The sequence below is a fragment of the Oryzias latipes genome, chromosome 10 (genome assembly GCF_053564925.1).
Source record: "Oryzias latipes strain Hd-rR chromosome 10, Olatipes_Hd-rR_3.1".
In the NCBI taxonomy this organism is placed as follows: domain Eukaryota; kingdom Metazoa; phylum Chordata; class Actinopteri; order Beloniformes; family Adrianichthyidae; genus Oryzias; species Oryzias latipes.
The window spans coordinates 22,440,205-22,457,724 of NC_136246.1; the positions used below are offsets into that span (position 1 = coordinate 22,440,205).

General features: G+C 56.1%; 2 protein-coding genes across 4 annotated transcripts; both read right to left on the reverse strand.

The window, feature by feature from the left end:
• Nucleotides 1–7,080: 7,080 nt before the first annotated feature.
• On the reverse strand, nucleotides 7,081–10,362 carry LOC144994739 (uncharacterized). Of its 3 annotated transcripts, XM_078953607.1 has the most exons (6): nucleotides 10,225–10,362; nucleotides 8,678–8,898; nucleotides 8,254–8,562; nucleotides 7,851–8,165; nucleotides 7,495–7,776; nucleotides 7,081–7,293 (listed from the first exon to the last, which is right to left on the reverse strand). In XM_078953607.1, exons 2-6 carry the CDS (start codon nucleotides 8,739–8,741, stop codon nucleotides 7,142–7,144), a joined length of 1,122 nt encoding a protein of 373 aa, XP_078809733.1. In that variant the 5' UTR covers nucleotides 8,742–8,898; nucleotides 10,225–10,362; the 3' UTR covers nucleotides 7,081–7,141. The 3 variants fall into 3 exon arrangements, with proteins under 3 accessions (XP_078809733.1, XP_078809734.1, XP_078809732.1); XM_078953608.1 differs by lacking the exons at nucleotides 8,678–8,898; nucleotides 10,225–10,362 and having other exon boundaries at nucleotides 8,254–8,341; nucleotides 8,437–8,620; XM_078953606.1 differs by lacking the exon at nucleotides 10,225–10,362 and having other exon boundaries at nucleotides 8,254–8,781.
• LOC144994740 (uncharacterized) lies at nucleotides 9,453–10,218 on the reverse strand. The gene is made up of 2 exons (XM_078953610.1): nucleotides 9,866–10,218; nucleotides 9,453–9,721 (listed from the first exon to the last, which is right to left on the reverse strand). The coding sequence occupies exons 1-2, from the start codon at nucleotides 10,110–10,112 to the stop codon at nucleotides 9,597–9,599; spliced, it is 372 nt and encodes a 123-aa protein (XP_078809736.1). The 5' UTR covers nucleotides 10,113–10,218; the 3' UTR covers nucleotides 9,453–9,596.
• Nucleotides 10,363–17,520: the final 7,158 nt, after the last annotated feature.

The following is a 17,520-nucleotide window of genomic DNA, read 5'->3' on the forward strand; positions in this document are numbered from 1 at the left end:
TAAAAAGCTGTATGAGGAGAAAACCAAACAACAAAGCTACAAGCAAGCCTAGGTGACTTTGAATTCAACCTAGGTGACTGTGATATTTCATTTTCATCACTGTCCGTGCACAAAGGCTCTCTCTGTAGGCTCCGTGTCACTGGGACTCCCTGAATTCAGTGTACACAGGGATCGGCGGTCGTACTCTGACTATCGGTCGGAGTCACTGAGCGACGGTCGGAGTCACTGAACGGCGGTCAGAGTCACTGAGCGGCGGTCGGATGTTCTGAGCAGCGGTCGGACTCCCTGCGCGACGGTCGGACACTGTGAAAGGCCGGCGGACACTGCAAAGAGCAGTCGGATTGTTTGTCTCATGACTGGCCTCCGTGCAAGTTGCTTGCGAGTGTGTGTGCAGTGGTGGTGAGCAGATTTCTCCACCCTATCCCTCCTAGCCTAAGGGTTGGGCCTGTGTGCAGTGGTGGTGAGCAGATTTCTCCGCCCTATCCCTCCGAGCCTCAGGGTTGGGCTGTTCAAAGCATCGAGGAGGTGGGAAACCCCAACTGGGAGGATGTAAGTGGCCTTCGAACCTCCCCTCTAAGAGCTAGAGAGAGCGCAAGGATCAGGGTTGGGCTGTTCAAAGCATCGAGGAGGTGGGAAACCCCAACTGGGAGGATATAAGTGGCCTTCGAACCTCCCCTCTAAGAGCTAGAGAGAGCGCAAGGATCTCGCAGGACTTAGGCTGAATTCACCAGAGTGGATTAGGAGAGCTGTTGCTGCTGTTTCCACTTTGTCCGTACGCGCATTCAACAGGTCTTGCTTTCGAAATGGCTACGGTATCGGCGACTGAGGCGGCCGCGTCTACAAATCAAACCTTCGTCGTTTCCAGCAGCCCTCCGTGGTACTTCGATACTGTGGACCACGACGAGGTCTTCACGTGCTCGCACCCACGTGGCGTTTTCGATGCAGTGGTAAGCATGATGACCCAAAAGGAACGGCGCCTGAGCAACGAAGAGCACCTGCGTTACAGGCCGAGGGTTCTGAACAAGATGATCAGAGACGCGGTCATAGCGGACTCTGGTAGGATACCCCAGCGTCCCTCTCGATCTCTCCTGCTCGCCCTTATGGACCTGGTGGACCTTCTGGGAGGCAGCGACTTCGGATCCATCGTCACTTCGGACAGAGCCGGCCTCAAGCAAGTGTTGCTGACGTGCGGAAATTACACGGCGTACTACCTCCCCGCCGAGGAGCTGAGGGGAAAGGATCGGACGGTGGTGCCCGTGGTGACGCAGCACTCGACGAAGGAGAACCTGCTGCGTTACGACCCCGCGAGGTCCATGGTCGGGACCTACATGACAGACATCCCCGGAAACGACGGCGAAAGCAAGGGGTCTTACTTCGTGCAAGAGGTCCTGTTCGCCCCGACCCTGGACAGCCTGAAGCTGCTGAGGAAGGTCGCGGGCCACGCGTTCGACTTTTGGGACATGTCGCTGGAGATGCCCACGCACGTGGAGGCGCTCTGTCCGTCCTTCCAGCAGATTCAGCCTTGTCAACTGCTGATATCGAACACACCCGGGTCCCCCGGCAGGGATCAGAGCAGCCAGGCTGCGTTGGCCTCTCACCTGGAAGATGTGGAGCCGATGTGCTGCGCGCCAGAAGTTAGCCACGCATGGGAGTCCTCGAGCGACAGGAAGAACGAGGGGGACGCCGGCGTTGACTGTTTCGGGGAGGACGCAGTGAAATGCGACCTGAGTCGTTTCACGTACAAAGCCAGCGAACCCCGCATGGTGTACTTCAGGTCAGGAGGGAAAGCGTCAGATGGGAGGCGAAGCAACCTGGTGCCGACGGTGGCCGTGAGAGCGGAGCAGAGACACTTGCCCACGCTGTACGTGTCCACCACGCTCCGGTTCTACAGGCTCTTGAAACGCAGCTGCGTGAAAGGCAACGGAGAGCTCGCGAGCTGCTGGAACGAGACGCTCCAGGAGATGGCCCGGGAGACGTATCTGTCGGGGCAGCTCACGTTCCAAGAAATCAACCAATGGGCGCTGTCTGCGTTCACCAAGCGCGTCGATCCGAACGGGTGGTGCGACCGCATACCCAGACACGTGGAGAGCAAGTTGGCGGACCCCAGGATGATCGAAATCGCTGAACTCGCCATCACGTTCATGAACGCCAAGATCCCAGGCGCATTCGCCGTGGCCGAGCTGCTGCACAGTCCACTTGGGAAGCTGCAGAGGTACTGCGAGTTCCTTAGCAGGTACGCCTCGGACGCTACGTTCAGAAAAAGCGAGCGGGATAGGTTCGCTGCCTCGGTCATGGAGCTGATCAGGAAGGAGTGCGGTTCGCTCGCTCGGCAGTTGCGCTGCTACAGCCAAAACCGGAAAGACGCCGATCCCGAGACGGCCCGCCGAGCGAAAGCCTGCGCCGAAATGGTGGACAGAGAGCCCTGGGAAGTGAACAAGATCCAGAAAGACTGGTACACCATGTGCAAACGCGACCAGTGCAACAAGGAAGACAAGGAAGCGCAAGCCCACGCCAAGGAGGTGAACGCGGCCGCCAAAGTGGCGTTCCTGAAGCTCAAAGTTTACTGCAGCAAGCTCAAGAAACTGGGGATCAACGCAGCCCGCTTTGACGGTGACATGGGCGGCAGAAATCCCGCTTGCGGAGAGCCGGTCGAGCCAGGCGAGGGATGTAGACAGCCCCCGAACGACCGCTCGGAGCTTTTCAACCCCATCCCAGAGCCCGTCCCGGTTTCGACATGGATGAAAAACTTGTCCGTGTTGCTCCTGAGCTACCCTTGGTTGCACGACTCCTTGGGGTACCAGAGAGAGGCCGTGTGCAAGCTCCTGAACCTGGACAGCGCTCTCCTCGGCGAGGCGAACAGGGAACTCTTGAGAGAATGGGTGGCGTACAACCAGGGCACGGTCAACGAGCTCCGCAGGCGCGGCATCAAGGATCGCCTGAGCCGAGCGTTGATCCAATGCTTGGAGTCCCAATCCACGCAGAGGTGGAGCGACAAGGTGGCCCGGTCCTTCGCGGCACTCCAGCGCAAGGCGGCGTCCAGGCGGGTTCCCCGAAGGCACCTCTCCCCGCCGCCGCCAGTCAAGAAGCCCGAGAGGAGTTGCCGCCAGACCGTCGGCAGAGCTCGACGTCGGTTGTCCCCCTGGGCCGAGAGCGTCCGAGCCTCGCGGTCTCCGGCGACCAAGAGGAGAAAGGTCGGGCGCCGCCAGAGAAACAGTTTTTTACTGAGCGAAGCCGAGGAAGACAACGGCCTGGAACCTCTCAGCTCCGAAAGCGAGGAAGAGCCGGAGTATTTGAGCGACAGGGACACGGAGAGCTCTTCGGATTGCGACAAAAGCTCAGACGACTACGATCGCAGCGACAGTTTCATAGACGACGCATCGTCGTCCAGCGAAGAAGACATCGAGGCGGGAGAGGACAACGTCGCCAGGGCCAAGAGACGCGAGGACGGAGTTGACCGTCCGTACTGCGTGTCGCGACCTTCCTCGCCCAGTAGCGCGTACAGACAAAGAGCTGGCGAGGAAGCGGGCTCCAAGGCCAGGTGGAACGAGGACGGGGTCGGCCGTCCGTATTGCGGGTCGCAGCCGTCCTCGCCCTCGTGCAAAAGCGACCGGCGGGGCTACAAGCGCGCACTCAGCTCGGACAGCTCGGAGACGGAAGGCCCATGGGCGATGCGAGTCTCCGCGAGGCCGAAAGGCAGAGGGTCGAAGTCGAGACCCTCGGTCGAGCGGGAAAAGAGGCCGGGGCTCGAAACCGCGCTCACGCGGCGACAACGCAACGACACCGAAGACCACTCCAAGACTTACTCCAGCGGCCGCAAAGACGTAAGACGCCCAGAGAGAGGGCTGCAAAAATCAGCCTCCGGGAAACCGCTGCGTTTCTCTGGCGAGAAAGGCAGAGAGGCCGACGGTCGAGGTTCGAAAAGGTCCGGCGCTCGGATCGCTCGTTCGCGCTCCTCCAGTTCGGAGAGTCGAGGGTCCGCGTCTGAAGGCAGCGGTTGGGAATCCGAAGGGGCCGACCTTTCTGACAAATCGACCGCAGGCCTCCGTTCACGCAGGGAGCGTGAGGCCAGGAGCTCCCTGAAGTCGACGGACCTGGGCAGGCGGTGCCAAACCGTCAGGTCTCGCGGCGAAAGGCGAGAGACCGACGGTCGAATTGTGACGTCGCCGGCAAAACCAAAGCCGATCACGCCGGTTAAACTGAGCTGTTCGCCGGGCAGCTCGGAAGCGAGCGACCCGCAGAGAAAGAGGAGCGCGGAGCGCGCGGGGTCTCACGCCGAGCACCCGCAGCTCACAGAGGACCCAGAGCCCACAGAGAACAGAGAGCCTGGAGCCGATTTGCTCGCAGGAGGGTTCGGAGAGGGACCCGGTCGCCTCTGCACAGATGGCAAGGACGAGCGCAAGGCGTCTCAGCGGCGGCTCTCGCAAGACGAAAGCGATGGAGAGGGAAGCGCCCCGTACACGGTGTGGATGTAGAAAAGGTCGAGGAGTGGCTAGCTCGAGCGGTGGGGGCGGACGAAGAAGACGAACCCGACTCGACCTCTTCGACCTCTCCGTTGCACTCCTGTCTTCAGCCAACCTTCGGACAGAACGCATTGGAGTCACGGTGGACAAAACTGGGGCTCTCGTTTGGGACATTAGTTCGATGCGACCGCAGACTGTCTGGTGCACCGCTTCTACATCCGTGGGATCTGTGTAATTATGTGTGATGAAATAAAAATCAAAGTAAGACGCTTTGCTTTGAGTGTTCTTTCTTTTTTTTTTCTTGTGCGGTCTCACGGTAAAACTCTGCAGCTCCGATAAGCGTAGAACGTCACACTGCGTTGCAGCAACGCGGAAAATGCCTCGAGGAATACCAGAGTATACCTCTCCGCTTTTACATTTATTTTTCTAAACATAACCTTTTCTGATCTAACTCTTCTTAGCACAGAAAATGAAAATTAAAAAAAAATGAAGCAAACAAAATACAGACATCATTCGGAGTCTACACGAGGGTCTTTATTGTCACAATGATCAAATGAACACAGTCATGGGTTTGCATCACCCTATGGCGCACTGGCAGAAAGACACATCGTGAATAAGCCTACGCCCAGGCGGGAGCTTGTCTCCTGTTTCCACTTCGCGTTCTCCAGATCCAGAGAGCCGTGCAAACAGTCAGAGCCGTGACACCGATGGATATCATGACAAACAGTCCTCCTGAGAAGACTGAAAGAGAGCGGGGATAGAAACAGTCAACAAATGGGTCCAAAAACCAAATTAAAATATTGTTTGTTTTTTTTTTAAAAAAAATACCACTCGCCTCGCTTAACTTTCACGGTCGCTTTCTTGCTGCTTTCGCCAGAGACTACGGTGCAGACGTAAACCAAGCCTGCGTCCTCGGGCGACAGTAACAAGGAGCTGCGGATGTCGTAGAGCAGCTGCGAGGTCCGCCAGACGGCGGTCGTGGCGCTCAGATTCCTGCCCGACGGAGGCTCGGTGGACCAGGTCAGCTCGGGTTCCGGGTAGATCCCCACCGAACTGCACACGGCGGTGTCACCCACCTGCTCCAGGTGGACTTCGGTGACCGGAGCTGCTTTGAAACGAAGACAGAGCTCAGCTCAACCTGTTTTCTTCTAGGCCCAAGCGGCCCCCTCGAAAGGGACCGCCGGCCCCTCTCACCTTCAGCATCCCTCGTCGCATCATTGTCTCTTTCGTGAGTGGCCTGGGTGTCGTCCAATGTCCACCTGGATGGAGGACGCTCCGTTGGCCGGGTCAGATCGGGTTCCGGATTGATCCCCTCATAACTGTAATTGAAGGCGTAGTCTGGGTCGTAATAGATGTCGTAGTACACCACCTCCTCGCTGACTTTTAGTGTGAGCGGTGAACAAAAACAAAAAAGAACTTTTAGTCAACGTCACGATACTGCATCTCAACCCGTAGTGTGGAATTCGCCATCCCCTGTTTTCGCTTTGCTCTAGCCGCGTTGCGCTGACTGTTTGGGTTATGACGATCGCGCTCGTACTCGGAACAATGTCAGCAAGCTTACAGAGCACTCACCCTCCACGCTCTGGGTCCGCGCGACAGTCAGAAGTAGCCACGGTAAGAATGGGAGCCCTGTCATGGTTTAGCTGCTCAGATGGCCGAGGCCCGATCGAGTAGGGTTGGGGTCGCGGAGTCTGCTGCGGGAGACGCAGAAGGACCTTTCGACCGTCGTCGCTCGCCGTCTGCTTCACTTTCGTCCGAAGGGACGCTCGCAGAGCCCGGTGAAGCAGCAGCAGACGTTCGTTGATTGAGGCAAACACTATTCCACTTTGCACCACTCGATCACACCCGAAGACCGTTCCGACACGTCACGCAGAATTCCCCGAAGGCAGGTCACAAAGTCGGGTTACCCGGTGTCTTTTATAAATGGCAGAGGGGCGACAAGCTCACACCGTTGGAGGCAGACGAAGAAGACTCAACCCCTTTAACCTTTCCGTTGCACTCCTCTGTCTTCTATCTCCCTTCAGGCAGGGCCTATGGAGTCCCGGCGACCAGGGCCCTCGAAGACTCTCCGCTCGCACGGCGCACAGAGCTCTCGCATGATGACCTATTTGGAAGAGCTGGCCGACCACGTTGAAGTGCCTCGCTCGGGGGAGGCCTCCTCATCGAGTGGAAACCGAGACGTCGGGCTTGTGAGCGTCTACTCGCATCGTGGGCGTGCTGACGACGGGGCGAAGCGGACGAAGACCGAAAGCTTGTGCTTACGCTTCCACACTCCCTCGGTTGACGAGAGCACAGACTCTGACCTGTGCTCCGCCTCGACTGCTGTAGTGCCCGATGCAGCATCTCAGTGTGATCACGTGTGATGAGATACAAAATAAAATCATGTCAGACGTTTGCCCTGTGTCTCTTTTCCTTGTCTGCACCGTCTGAAGCGATCGGCGCGTCGGGTTTGCGCTCGGAGGACCCGAGTGACCTCAAGCAGAATCATTGGGGCCCTGCTACGCGTAGCCACATTGTTCAAAGTGCCTCATAGCATTTTCTTGTCCTTTATATAGTTTTTGTCCTAACCACACTTTTTCAGCACTGAAAAGGATAATAACGAAAACAAAACAGAGACATCTTTCAGAGGTGGACTCGATGGTCTTTATTGTAACGGTGATCAAATGAACACACACATGGGTTTATGTCTTATGAAGTAAGTCACTGAGGTTGATAGATGCAGGAGCCAATCCCCTTTTCATCTTTCGTCGCATCCTCCAGACGATCGCGCAAATCGCGAGAGCAGCGAGACCGATGGGGATAAGGACAAACAAAACACGATTTCGAAGTCGGCCTGAGAAGAACAAGGGAGATGTTCCGTTAAACCGAGAGTTGATGGTGTCCATCAGCTTTTGCAAATAATAAATTCAATTGTTAAAAATAAATAAATAAGAGCACCACTCACGTAACTGATATTAAATGCAAATGTTAAAGATAAATAAATAAATAAATAAATAAATAAATAAATGAATAAATGAATAAGAGCACCACTCACAAAACTGAATTTTCACTGTCGCTTTTTTGCTGTTTATGCCAGAGGCTACGGCGCAGCTGTAAACCAAGCCAGCGTCCTCAGGAGACAGTTCCACGGTGCTGCGGATGTCATAGAGCATCCGTGAGGTCCGTCGTACGGCGGTAGTGGCGTTCAGAGTCCTGCCCGACGGAGGCTGGGTGGACCAAGTCAGCTCGGGTTCCGGGTAGATGCCCTCCGAAATGCACACAACGGTGTTGTCAACCTGCTCCAGACGGACTTTGGTGACCGGAGATGCTGCAGAAACTAAAAGAAGAAAGAAACAAACAAATTTTAAAAAAAAAAATTGAAATAAATAAAAAATGGAAAGCCTCTCTCACCTTCCACCTCCCTCGACGCTTTATCGTCTCCTTTGCCAGTGGCCTGGGTTTCGTTGGGGTCCACGTCGACAACCTCGGTCGGTCGAACCCGGGAGTCGCTGATTGCGTGGACAGTCTGCGTGGACTGCTGGGGGGTGGTCATGGTGTGTGTCCGAGGAGGAGGCGTCGGGCTGGCCAGACTCGGATCCCGGCTGGACCCCTCTTCCCCGGCTGCGCCGCCGCCGTTCGACCAGCCAGGTGGAGGAGGAGGCGTCGGGCGGGCCAGACTCGGATCCCGGTCGAACCCCTCTTTGGCGTGACCGTCGGTGACAGGAGCTGCCGCGAGACAAAACTCGGACTTAGGGCCGCGTCTTCGCTTAACGGTCACAGGGGTTGACTTAATCACAACACTTGCGACTCTTACCTTGCACCATTACTTTGACGTTTCTGGTATGCCCATTTCTCGAGCTGACAACGACACAACGGTATGATCCCTGGTCTTGAAGCTGCACCTTTGACAGCAATATTGAAGCATTTCCTTCAAAGATCTGATCCTCGAACAAGGAGGTTCTGTTGTTGACATTCCCCCTGTCAGGGTTTGTTATACCATATGTGAGGAAGGGAACTATCTCTGGATCCTTAAACCAGCGCACTGTTATGGAGCCCTCCCTCGGAACACTGCAGGGTAAGATGCAGGTTTCCATGACGAGGCAGGTAACGTCGGTGTCTGTAACTACATGACAGCGGCTTAAGAAAAAAAAAACAAGAAAAACAAAACCCCACACATTTTCACAAAGATTCATCAAAGTTTCACCATCTGCCTTCCACAACACAACGAGTTCACTCACCCTCAGCTCTCAGTGTCCACGCGAGAGTCAGAAGGATCCACGGTCCCAATAGGAACCCTCTCATGGTTTATCCGCTCTGATGACTGAGGCCAGATAGAGTACGGTTGGGGTCGAGGGAGTCGGCGGTGGGAGACACAGAAGGACCTTTCGACCGTCGTCGCTCGCTGTCCGCTTCGCTTTCGTCCGAGGGGGCGCTGAAGTTTAATGGGAGCTCGGGGAGCCTGGTAAAACCGTAGCAGATGGTGGTGATTCAGTCAAACACTGCATTCACGGCGGAGTTATAAGGGCTTCGTTCGACCCGCCCAAATCCGTTCCGACGCTAGATGGGGAATTCCCTGAAGGCAGGTCAGGAAAGTGCGAGTTCGGGGCGCATCCGAGTTTCTCGAGCTACATATTCCAGAGAACTCGTAAGGCGAGAATCGAAAGGGCATGCTCATACAGTGAAGGCCGCTCGATTCAATGGCTGAACCTCTCTGCCATCTTTGTCTGTCTTCTATCTACTTTCACACGTAATCGTGTGAGATGATACACAAAGTAAAATCTAGTCAGACGTTTAACCTGGGTTTCCTTTCTTTTGTTTTTTGCGCAGTGTGAAGCGATGGGCTCGGAGGACCCTACCGACCTCGTGGTGAAACCCCGTTAAGCGTAGGACGGTCACCCTGGGTTGCCGCAAAGCGCTCGAAGGCTCATGGAGCATGCCCCATCCTTTTTATTTTTTCGTAACCACACTTTCTCATTACTGAAAAAGCAAAAAGAAAAACAAAATACAGACATCTTTCAGAGGTGGACTCTAGGGTCTTTATTGTTACGGCAATCAAACGAACACACACAAGGGTTCACGTAGCAAAAGTAAGCCTGTGAAGTTGGAACAATGCATGAGCAGGCAGATTGGAAAGGTCCGTCGCCGAGAGTCCCACGGTCAGGCGGGAGCGCATCTCCTGGTTCTCCCTAGCATGCTCCATATCCCGAGAGCCAGGCAAATTGCGAGAGCCGCGACACCGACGGGGATCAGGACATAGATCGTCAGAACTTTTCGGAGTCTGCCTGAGGAAAACGAAAAGAAATAAGCCGTGAAAGCGAGAACAGATTGAGGATAGTGACGCCTCTGGCGTTCGTGCATAATCTGAAGTCCAACAGTAGGTGCAAAAAAAAAAGAAACTAAACAAATGAACCACTTGCTTCGCACACCTTCCACCATCAAAGTTGCTTTCTTGCTGTGCTTGCCAGAGGTTACAACGCAGCTGTAAACCATGACAGCGTCCTCGTGCGACAGTAACAAGGAGCTGCGGATGTCGTAGAGCAGCAGCGAGGTCCGCCAGACGGCGGTCGTGGCGTTCAGAGCCCCACCGGACGGAGGCTCGGTGGACCAGGTTAGCTCGGGTTTCGGGTAGATCCCTTTCGAGCAGCAGACGACAGTGTCGTCCACCTCCTCCATGCGGACTTCGAGGACCGGAGCCGCTGCGAGAAACGAATCCTGGGCTCAGCGCAACCTGTTTGCTTGGCGGGCCAAGCGTTCCCTCTCGACAGTGACCGTCGGCCCCTCTCACCTTCAGCCTCTTTCGTCGCCCCATCGTCTCGTTCGGGAGTCGCCGCTGTGCGGTCACGGTCCGCGTCGACGTTCTCTGTTGTTGGACCGTGGTAGCCGCCCTTGTTGGGAAACGGCTGCGTGGACCACCGGGGGGTGGTCGCGGCGTTCAAAGTCCTGCTGGCCGTAGTGGGCTCCGTCGACCGAACCGGTTCGCGTTCCCGGCTGATCCCCTCCGAACTGTCGAGGACCGGAGCCGCTGCGAGAGAAACTAGAATTTAGAGCCGCATTTTCGCTAAACGGTCACCTAAGTCACTCACCGCTCTTACCTTGCACGTTGACATTGACATAAGTGTATCGCTCATTCTTACGGGTTGTAACGTAGCAGGTGTATCTTCCCTGATCGTGAAGCTGCACCCAGGACAACCGTAGTGAGGCATTACCTTTAGAGACCTGATCCGAGAACAAGAAACCTCTGCCCTTGACATTCCTGAACTGAGGGTTCGCGTTGTAATATGAAAGAAAGGGGGTGCCCTCGTTATCCTTAATCCAGTGCACTATCGGATTGTCTCCTCTCTGAAAACTGCAGGGTAAGATGCAGGTTTCCATGATGAGACAGGTGATGTTGGTGTCTGTAACAACGTGACAGCGACACAAGAAAGAAAGCAGAAAAAACATTTAGCCGGCAACCCTCCCGAGCCCCTCTTCGACTTTGTAACCTGACTACACAGACTCATCGAATCGAGCCTCTCAAAACACAGGCTCATCGATCGTACTCGTGCTAGGAACAGTATCAGCAAGCCTACAGAGGACTCACCCGCTGCGCTCAAGGTCCATGTGAGAGTCAGAAGTAGCCACGGTCTGAATGGGAGACCTCTCATGGTTTATTCTGACGGGATACACGAAAGTATCTGTCAGCAGTCCGAAAGGGAACGCGAGATTTTAATAAGAACTGGCGGGCCCTAGTACCACTGGAGCCAACGGACGGTTACACTACCGTACCCCGTACCCCCGGTGGAGCGAGCGCACAGTTTATCTCACCTCTGAAAATAAAGGAGAACCAGACACCTGAACACAATACATTTTATTTTCACTCAACGATACAACAAAAAAAACAATGTGTAGGTCCCTCGAAGGACACCTGAAAACAATCAAACAAACGTGAAAAAGTCAAGTAAAAGTACAGAAACAAAGCCAGCCGAAGCAGATCTCAGTGTAGCGTAGCCGTGTCTCTGGGACATTCATCGACACACATACATGAGCATGTACGCTGCACCTTGGCGGGGGCCTCCGATCGAAGGGCTCCTCACTAGCACCGCAGGTGAGTGGAGACGATGAGGGGCGAAAGTCTGGCAAAGAGGTCGACCAGCGAGCTCTCGGAGGCGCCGTTACCGCACAGGCGTACGAGAGCGATGACGATCCTGTAATACACTTTGGTGAGTTCGGGCACGGGGCTCCGTGCTGCGTGTTTGGAGATCATTACGACGGGGGCCCATTTCAATAGACCCAAGGCGACCCGAGGGTCTGCGTCGTGAGTGTAGCACCTGCCGTCTCGGGACAGCTGCACTCTGTCGGGGCTCAGTAGGTCGACCCCCGCGACGTCGCGCAGCCCGGCCCTGCTCAGGTCCACGGTTAGCGGGGCTCTCGTGCAGTTGAACGCGACCACTTCGACCTTGTGGCTCTCGAACACTCTGACCTTCAGTCTCAGCGTCAGGTTTCGTATCAGGGAAGAAAGCGACTTGGAATCAGATGGAGGCCCCGGCAACGTCTGTTTTCCCCTTCGCGGCGGAGGGTTGCCGAACACCAGCAGGCCGAGCCCGCGGCCCGACTCGTATTTCGTCCCCGTGAGGCTCGGCTCGGCCCGCCACGTGGACCTCTCGGCCGTGTACTCCTCGAACGCGAAGTAGGCGCTGTCCAGGGTGAGCCTGCTGGGTACAACGGCTCTCCCCCGGCCCGCTCTCTCACTCAGGATCCCCAGGGCCCCGCTGAGGATCCCGACGGGGTCCCTTGAGGAGAGGAGGCTTATCGAATCCGCCTCGCGAAAGCCGCATCTGCCCAAAACCTCGATACAGAGCGTGAGCAGGCCCTCGTTTCGCGCCCCGAAAAAAGGACCACCGCGACCAAAGTGCTTGGCGAGGTAAGCCACCGGGTCGATCAGCGCGCAGCCTCGGCAGATCAGCAAGTCGTCCAGATTTAACGCGCGCGTGGGGAGCTTCTCTGCCTCCAAGGCCTGGTGAAGTGTCAGGAGCACCTGAGCGGCGAAGGCGTCAGCTGAGAAAGGCGCGTTCTCGAGAGTCCACTCGGATGCTTTCTTGCAGTCAGCGAACATGGGAGCGTACTGGAACACCACAACGCCGTCGCAGCTCTCCGAGCTCCTGCACAGGCCTCGGATCGGGCCCGCGAACAAGTCCGGTCGCTGCTCCGTGACAGCAATCGAGAGCTCGACGACGTGCTCTATGAACCTCTCGGCGTCCTCCGGAGATGCCTGGGTGAGGATGGCCATCTTTGTGTCGACCTCTCCCTCGCAGCATCCGCTTTTGCCTTTCACGATGACCCGGGGACCTCCCGCGGGCGAGCTGGCCGAAGCGGAGCAGGGGTCTGGCTCTGGAGACCCGATCCGCATCCGCGCGAAGGTGAGTCTCTCCGGAGACCGCCCGACACGGCCCGAGTCTTCCTTGGCGACCTGGGATGAAGCGCTGGCCTTTCTCGAGTACCACACGTAAGGCTGTATGTAACCCGGAGCCAGTCTTATCACGTCGACCCCGTAGAAGATCTTGCTCTCGGATCGGAATGTGGTAGCGAGAGAAGAGGTGTCTGGCACCCGGAAAGCGGGGGGTTCGCAGTCCTCGCAAGCCACCGCGTCACAGGCTCTGTAGCAGCCGGCTCCGATGTTCGTCGGGATCTCCCTCGCCGGAACCGAGACAGCATCCGCGCCCAGGTCCCGATACCTCGGGAGTTCGAGCAGCTCAGACGCCGACCACCTTTCCTGGGGGAACAACGTGATGCACGCCGCCCCGATGGCGACGAACTCCGGATCTGGGCCCGTTCGACCGGACGCCCTCGCGGCCGTGGCTTCCAGCTTCTTCGCGACGTCTCTAGTCCGCGGCCTCGAGCGGAATTGCCGCCGCAGCTCCTTGGCGTCCAAGCTCTTCATGTAATACGAATCGAAGGCGGCTTCCGAGGTAGGCTCGTACGTGCCTAGCAGCTCGGACAAATTCCTCGCGTAGGTCCTGCTGCAAAAACCTTCCCGCTGACCTGACGCCCTGTGGCCGATCAGGGGCGCGCCGCTGTACAGCTCCCAGATCATGCAGTACCAGCTGAACACGTCCGCCTGAGTGTCGGACTCCAGGCACCACAGCACCTCGGGAGCTCTGTTCGCACGGGTGCCCCTGGGCTGATCGGGAGTGGAGAAGTTGCACGCGGTGCCAAAGTCGCTGATCTTGAACACCAGTGGCAGGGGCCTCCTGCTTTCGGCGCGACACACCAGGACGTTTCTGTGCGTAATGTCCCTGTGCTGGATGGCTCTCGACCGCAGGTGGTCCAGGGCGCGCAGAACGTCCAGTTCGACCAGGGGCACGTACCTCGTCTCGGTCCCCATGTGCGCCGAAAACTCGTGCAGGGAGCACGCTGCCTCCTCCATCAGGGATACGACCCTGCCACCCAAAGGGTACCCGGGGGCCTCGCACCACAAGCCCCCGAATGTCCGCAGCACGTTCGGGTGCTTGATGGAGGCTCCGATCAGGACCTCCTCCATCTGGGTCGCGACGTGCGCATAGCGCTTGAACTCGTCCTCCACCACGGGCAGGCTCCAGTTCAGCATTTCGGGGAAGAGGTTGACCTTGGCAACCAGCCCCTCCTCGATGCGCACCGTGACGCCGAACCCGCCGCGGCCCAGCACGGACTTCCCGTCGCGCAGCAGGGACTCGAGGTCGACCGCCGTCGCGGACGCCGTCTCCGGGACGGCGCGTAACGTCCATTTTTCAGACGAGCGGGTGGGCGCCTCTGGCTCGCTACGCCGTCCGAAACTGTCAGCTGTCACAATCGGCGTCGTTGGAGGCACGGTGTCGTACCTCTCTGGTCTCAGGCTCCTCAGCACGGGAGCGCTCCCCTGCTCCTTGGGTCTTATTGAGCACTCGCAGCCCCGGGCAACGCGGCGAGCGACATACTCGAAGCCTCCCGCGCCCAAGATCGCGTTTGCGGCCGCGCACAAGGACCTCACCTCGTCGTTTTTCTGAGATGGGGCGTTTCGCCCTACAGTCGAAAACAGGACCAGAGAACCGTCGCGACCCAGGAACCAGGTCCTCTCTACGCACACCACCAAACGCTCCGTGGTCTCTCGGACGCGAGGTTTCGCGTCCACGCTGCATATCTCTACCTTGTCCGTGTCCACGCCGCATAGCCCGCACAGTCTCGTGAGCCAGGCGACTAGGTTTTCTCTTCCCCGGCGAGGTTCGCACAGATCGAAGCTTTTAGCTCCCAGCCACTCCAGCGCTCCAGGAGCGTCGCTGCAACAAAGAGTCTTAACATGATACAAGCGGTGCTCTCCCAGCAGTCCGAGAAGCCTCCGAGTGCACCGTCCGCCGTCCTCCATGCTTTGCGCGCCCGAAGGGGGCTCTCGGTCAGTTTATAAAATGAACTCAGAAATGAGACAGAAAATCGCGTTTTCTCCCCACGCCTCGGTAGCCCTTTTCGAGTGCCTGATAGTGGCAGGGGCGCCCGCCACTGGCCTGCTGCAGAACGAAGTGGTCAGCAAGCACAGACCCACGCTTCAAAAGAGCCTCGAGCTTCTGAGGGACATGTGGACGAGGTCTGACGCGCTGCACGTGTGTCAGGACGACCTGATCTCGCTCCATCGGATGGAGTGCGAGAGCGCCGGGCACGCCGGCGCCAAGGTCCCGAAATGCATCGCCGTGGACCATCGCAAGTTGTCCAGGTACTACGTGTACCTGCTGTTTCGCTACAGCGTGAGCTTCGCATCGTCCGATCGAGGGGGCTTCATTTACAACAGGTTTCGAGCGTGGGGTGCTGGCGCCGGAGCGGTCGAACCCCTGAGAGACATCCCCCACGCTTGGTTGCCTCCGTTCCAGTCGCCCGCCCCGTCAGCTCCTCCGGAGGAATCTGACTTTGCGCAGCTTTCTCGAGCGGGCAAGCTCCGGGCGCAGACGAGAGGGCCCGGTCGTCACGCCGAAAGGGTTGACCCGAGCGAAGCTGTGGAAAGCGGATGGCGTGAAGCGGACGAATCGAGGTTTGACAGAACAGAGCGAGGGAGAGTGCCTGTTCGCAATGGATGTCGCTCGAGTGCGAAGGAGTTCTCCTCGACAAGGCACGGTCAGGGAAGGGAGGTGAAACAAGGCGGCAGGGGCTACCGCGAAGACAGCGATCGTGACTCGACAGTCGACAGCGGGCGGGAATGTTGAAGTGGCGACCGGATTTGTAGATTTATTGCCCTCTGCTGTCTGTTATGTATGGAAAAAATGAAATAAAATAAAATTTCTGTGCACTCTCCTCGTTCGTCTCTACTTCTTACACTTTCCGCGCTGCCTGGCCGTTATGGCAGGTAGGATGCAACGTCTGTTTGAGCAGATCTCTTCTGCACACAGAAAATACGGTGGAAGGGGCACATGAGCTTTCTCAAGGTCTAGGGACATACTTTACCTCTCTGACCAAAAGTCTTCATGCTTGTCCAACAGTGCACACCTTTATGTTGTGTGTGTTTTTGTGTGCTTGTCTTTTGTGCATGTGTGTGTGTAACTTGCTCCTCAGTATTCAATCGAGTTAAAGATAGGGTCGAGACAGAAAAAACAAAACAAACAAAAAATCAGTCAAGGAGCAACACCCCAGTCAAGGAGTCTTTATTTTGAAATGGAACACAGGAACGTAGAATTCAATTCAAACAAAACCAGGTTCACATCGTTTGGTAAAACGAGTGCACAGCCCGTGACTGTAAAACTAGGGTTTTCTGGGCTCATCCTCGTCAGACGTGCTGTCGACGTATATGTCTCCCGTGCGCCTGAAATGTGACTTGGCTTGGGCGAGTCGCATCTTCTTGCTGGTGAATCTTGAGGTTATGGGCCTCGTGCCGCGATCCACGCATGCTGGCTCAGATTTCTCGGGTTGAGCTGGCGCGCTCGTGGATTCCGTTGCTCCCGTCTGCGTGGTGCGATCGTAATAGATCCTGCCGTGCTTACTCTGGTAGTAATTGCGACGGTACTTTGCGCGCCAGAAGACGCAGTTGCAGCATTCGCAGTCGATTTCATGGTTCCCGAAACCCCAAAGGTGGGCCGGGAAAATTTCTTTGTCGTCGTAGGACTCCACGCTTTCTCCGCCAGACTCCAGCTCGCTGCTGTCGCTCCCGGACTGACGAGACTCTTTGATCCGTTTTTTCAAGTAAGCCATCATGGCCCGATCATTGTCAGAATCTGACTCGGAATCCTCCACGCTGGCCTGCGGCCCTTCGGGCGAGGTCCCAGTATTGGTCCCGATGGTCCGGCGTCTTGGGACAAACCGCCGTCCTGCGTTGACTTCCTCATCCGAGTCGACGTCCATGCTGCCTGTGAGAAAATTGGATTTTCTAGAAAGGACTGTTTTAATAAAAACGTTCGGTTGGTTCGTTCCCTTCAGTTTCCTGCACACAGAAATGAATGAATAAGACTCAGAGACAATACATAGCTACAGTGAAGATTTACCCCGCACAAAACAGCACAGATTTGTACGCAGGGTTACAGACAGAGGAACATGATCTCAAAGTCTGAACAAAGACACTCATAAAAAGGTTCGGTTTATATACCTAGCATTTACTTATTCAGAAGATGGTCCGAGGGTCTATGGTGTGAAAAACCCACCAGCATGCTGTTGCAGGCTAGACACTCGAAGGTCATAAAGCTTCAAGTGCCAGATCTCTCTGATGTTCTCATAGACATTTGCCAGAGCACAAACACCAGGACACACAAAAAGTGAAAAAGGGAGGATGAGGAGAAACTGTGACAACAATATCTCTGCTGTGCTGTCTTAGGATGTAATATAATTTTGAGATGATAATACTGAATCAAGTTTAAACCATTTGTGTAGTAAAAGGTAAAAGTGAATGTAATAAAAGTAAAGATTGAGTTTCTAACTATTCTGTTTCTAATTATTCCTAACACTGCATGTCTCTGAATTCCTGGCTGTTTGCAAGACGATAGGAGGAGAGAAGCCAGCCCCTCCGCTTAAATATTTAACAGGCACACCTTTCCTAAGAAACCTCTTCCCCCACCCACACTCTTTCAGGGGCAGGCACTTGACAGGCTCTGCAGATGAGAGCAAACCTGTTGCACTGTCT

Coding starts and splice junctions, on each gene's coding strand:
- LOC144994739 (XM_078953606.1), bottom strand. CDS start 8,632: ATGAATCTTTGTGAAAATGTGTGGGGTTTTGTTTTTCTTGTTTTTTTT. Junction 8,166..8,253: donor CGTCAAAGTAATGGTGCAAG/GTAAGAGTCGCA, acceptor GTCTCGCGGCAG/CTCCTGTCACCGACGGTCAC. Junction 7,777..7,850: donor AGCGTCGAGGGAGGTGGAAG/GTGAGAGAGGCT, acceptor TTCTTCTTTTAG/TTTCTGCAGCATCTCCGGTC.
- LOC144994740 (XM_078953610.1), bottom strand. CDS start 10,112: ATGGAGGAGGTGGACGACACTGTCGTCTGCTGCTCGAAAGGGATCTAC. Junction 9,722..9,865: donor AGCAACTTTGATGGTGGAAG/GTGTGCGAAGCA, acceptor CGTTTTCCTCAG/GCAGACTCCGAAAAGTTCTG.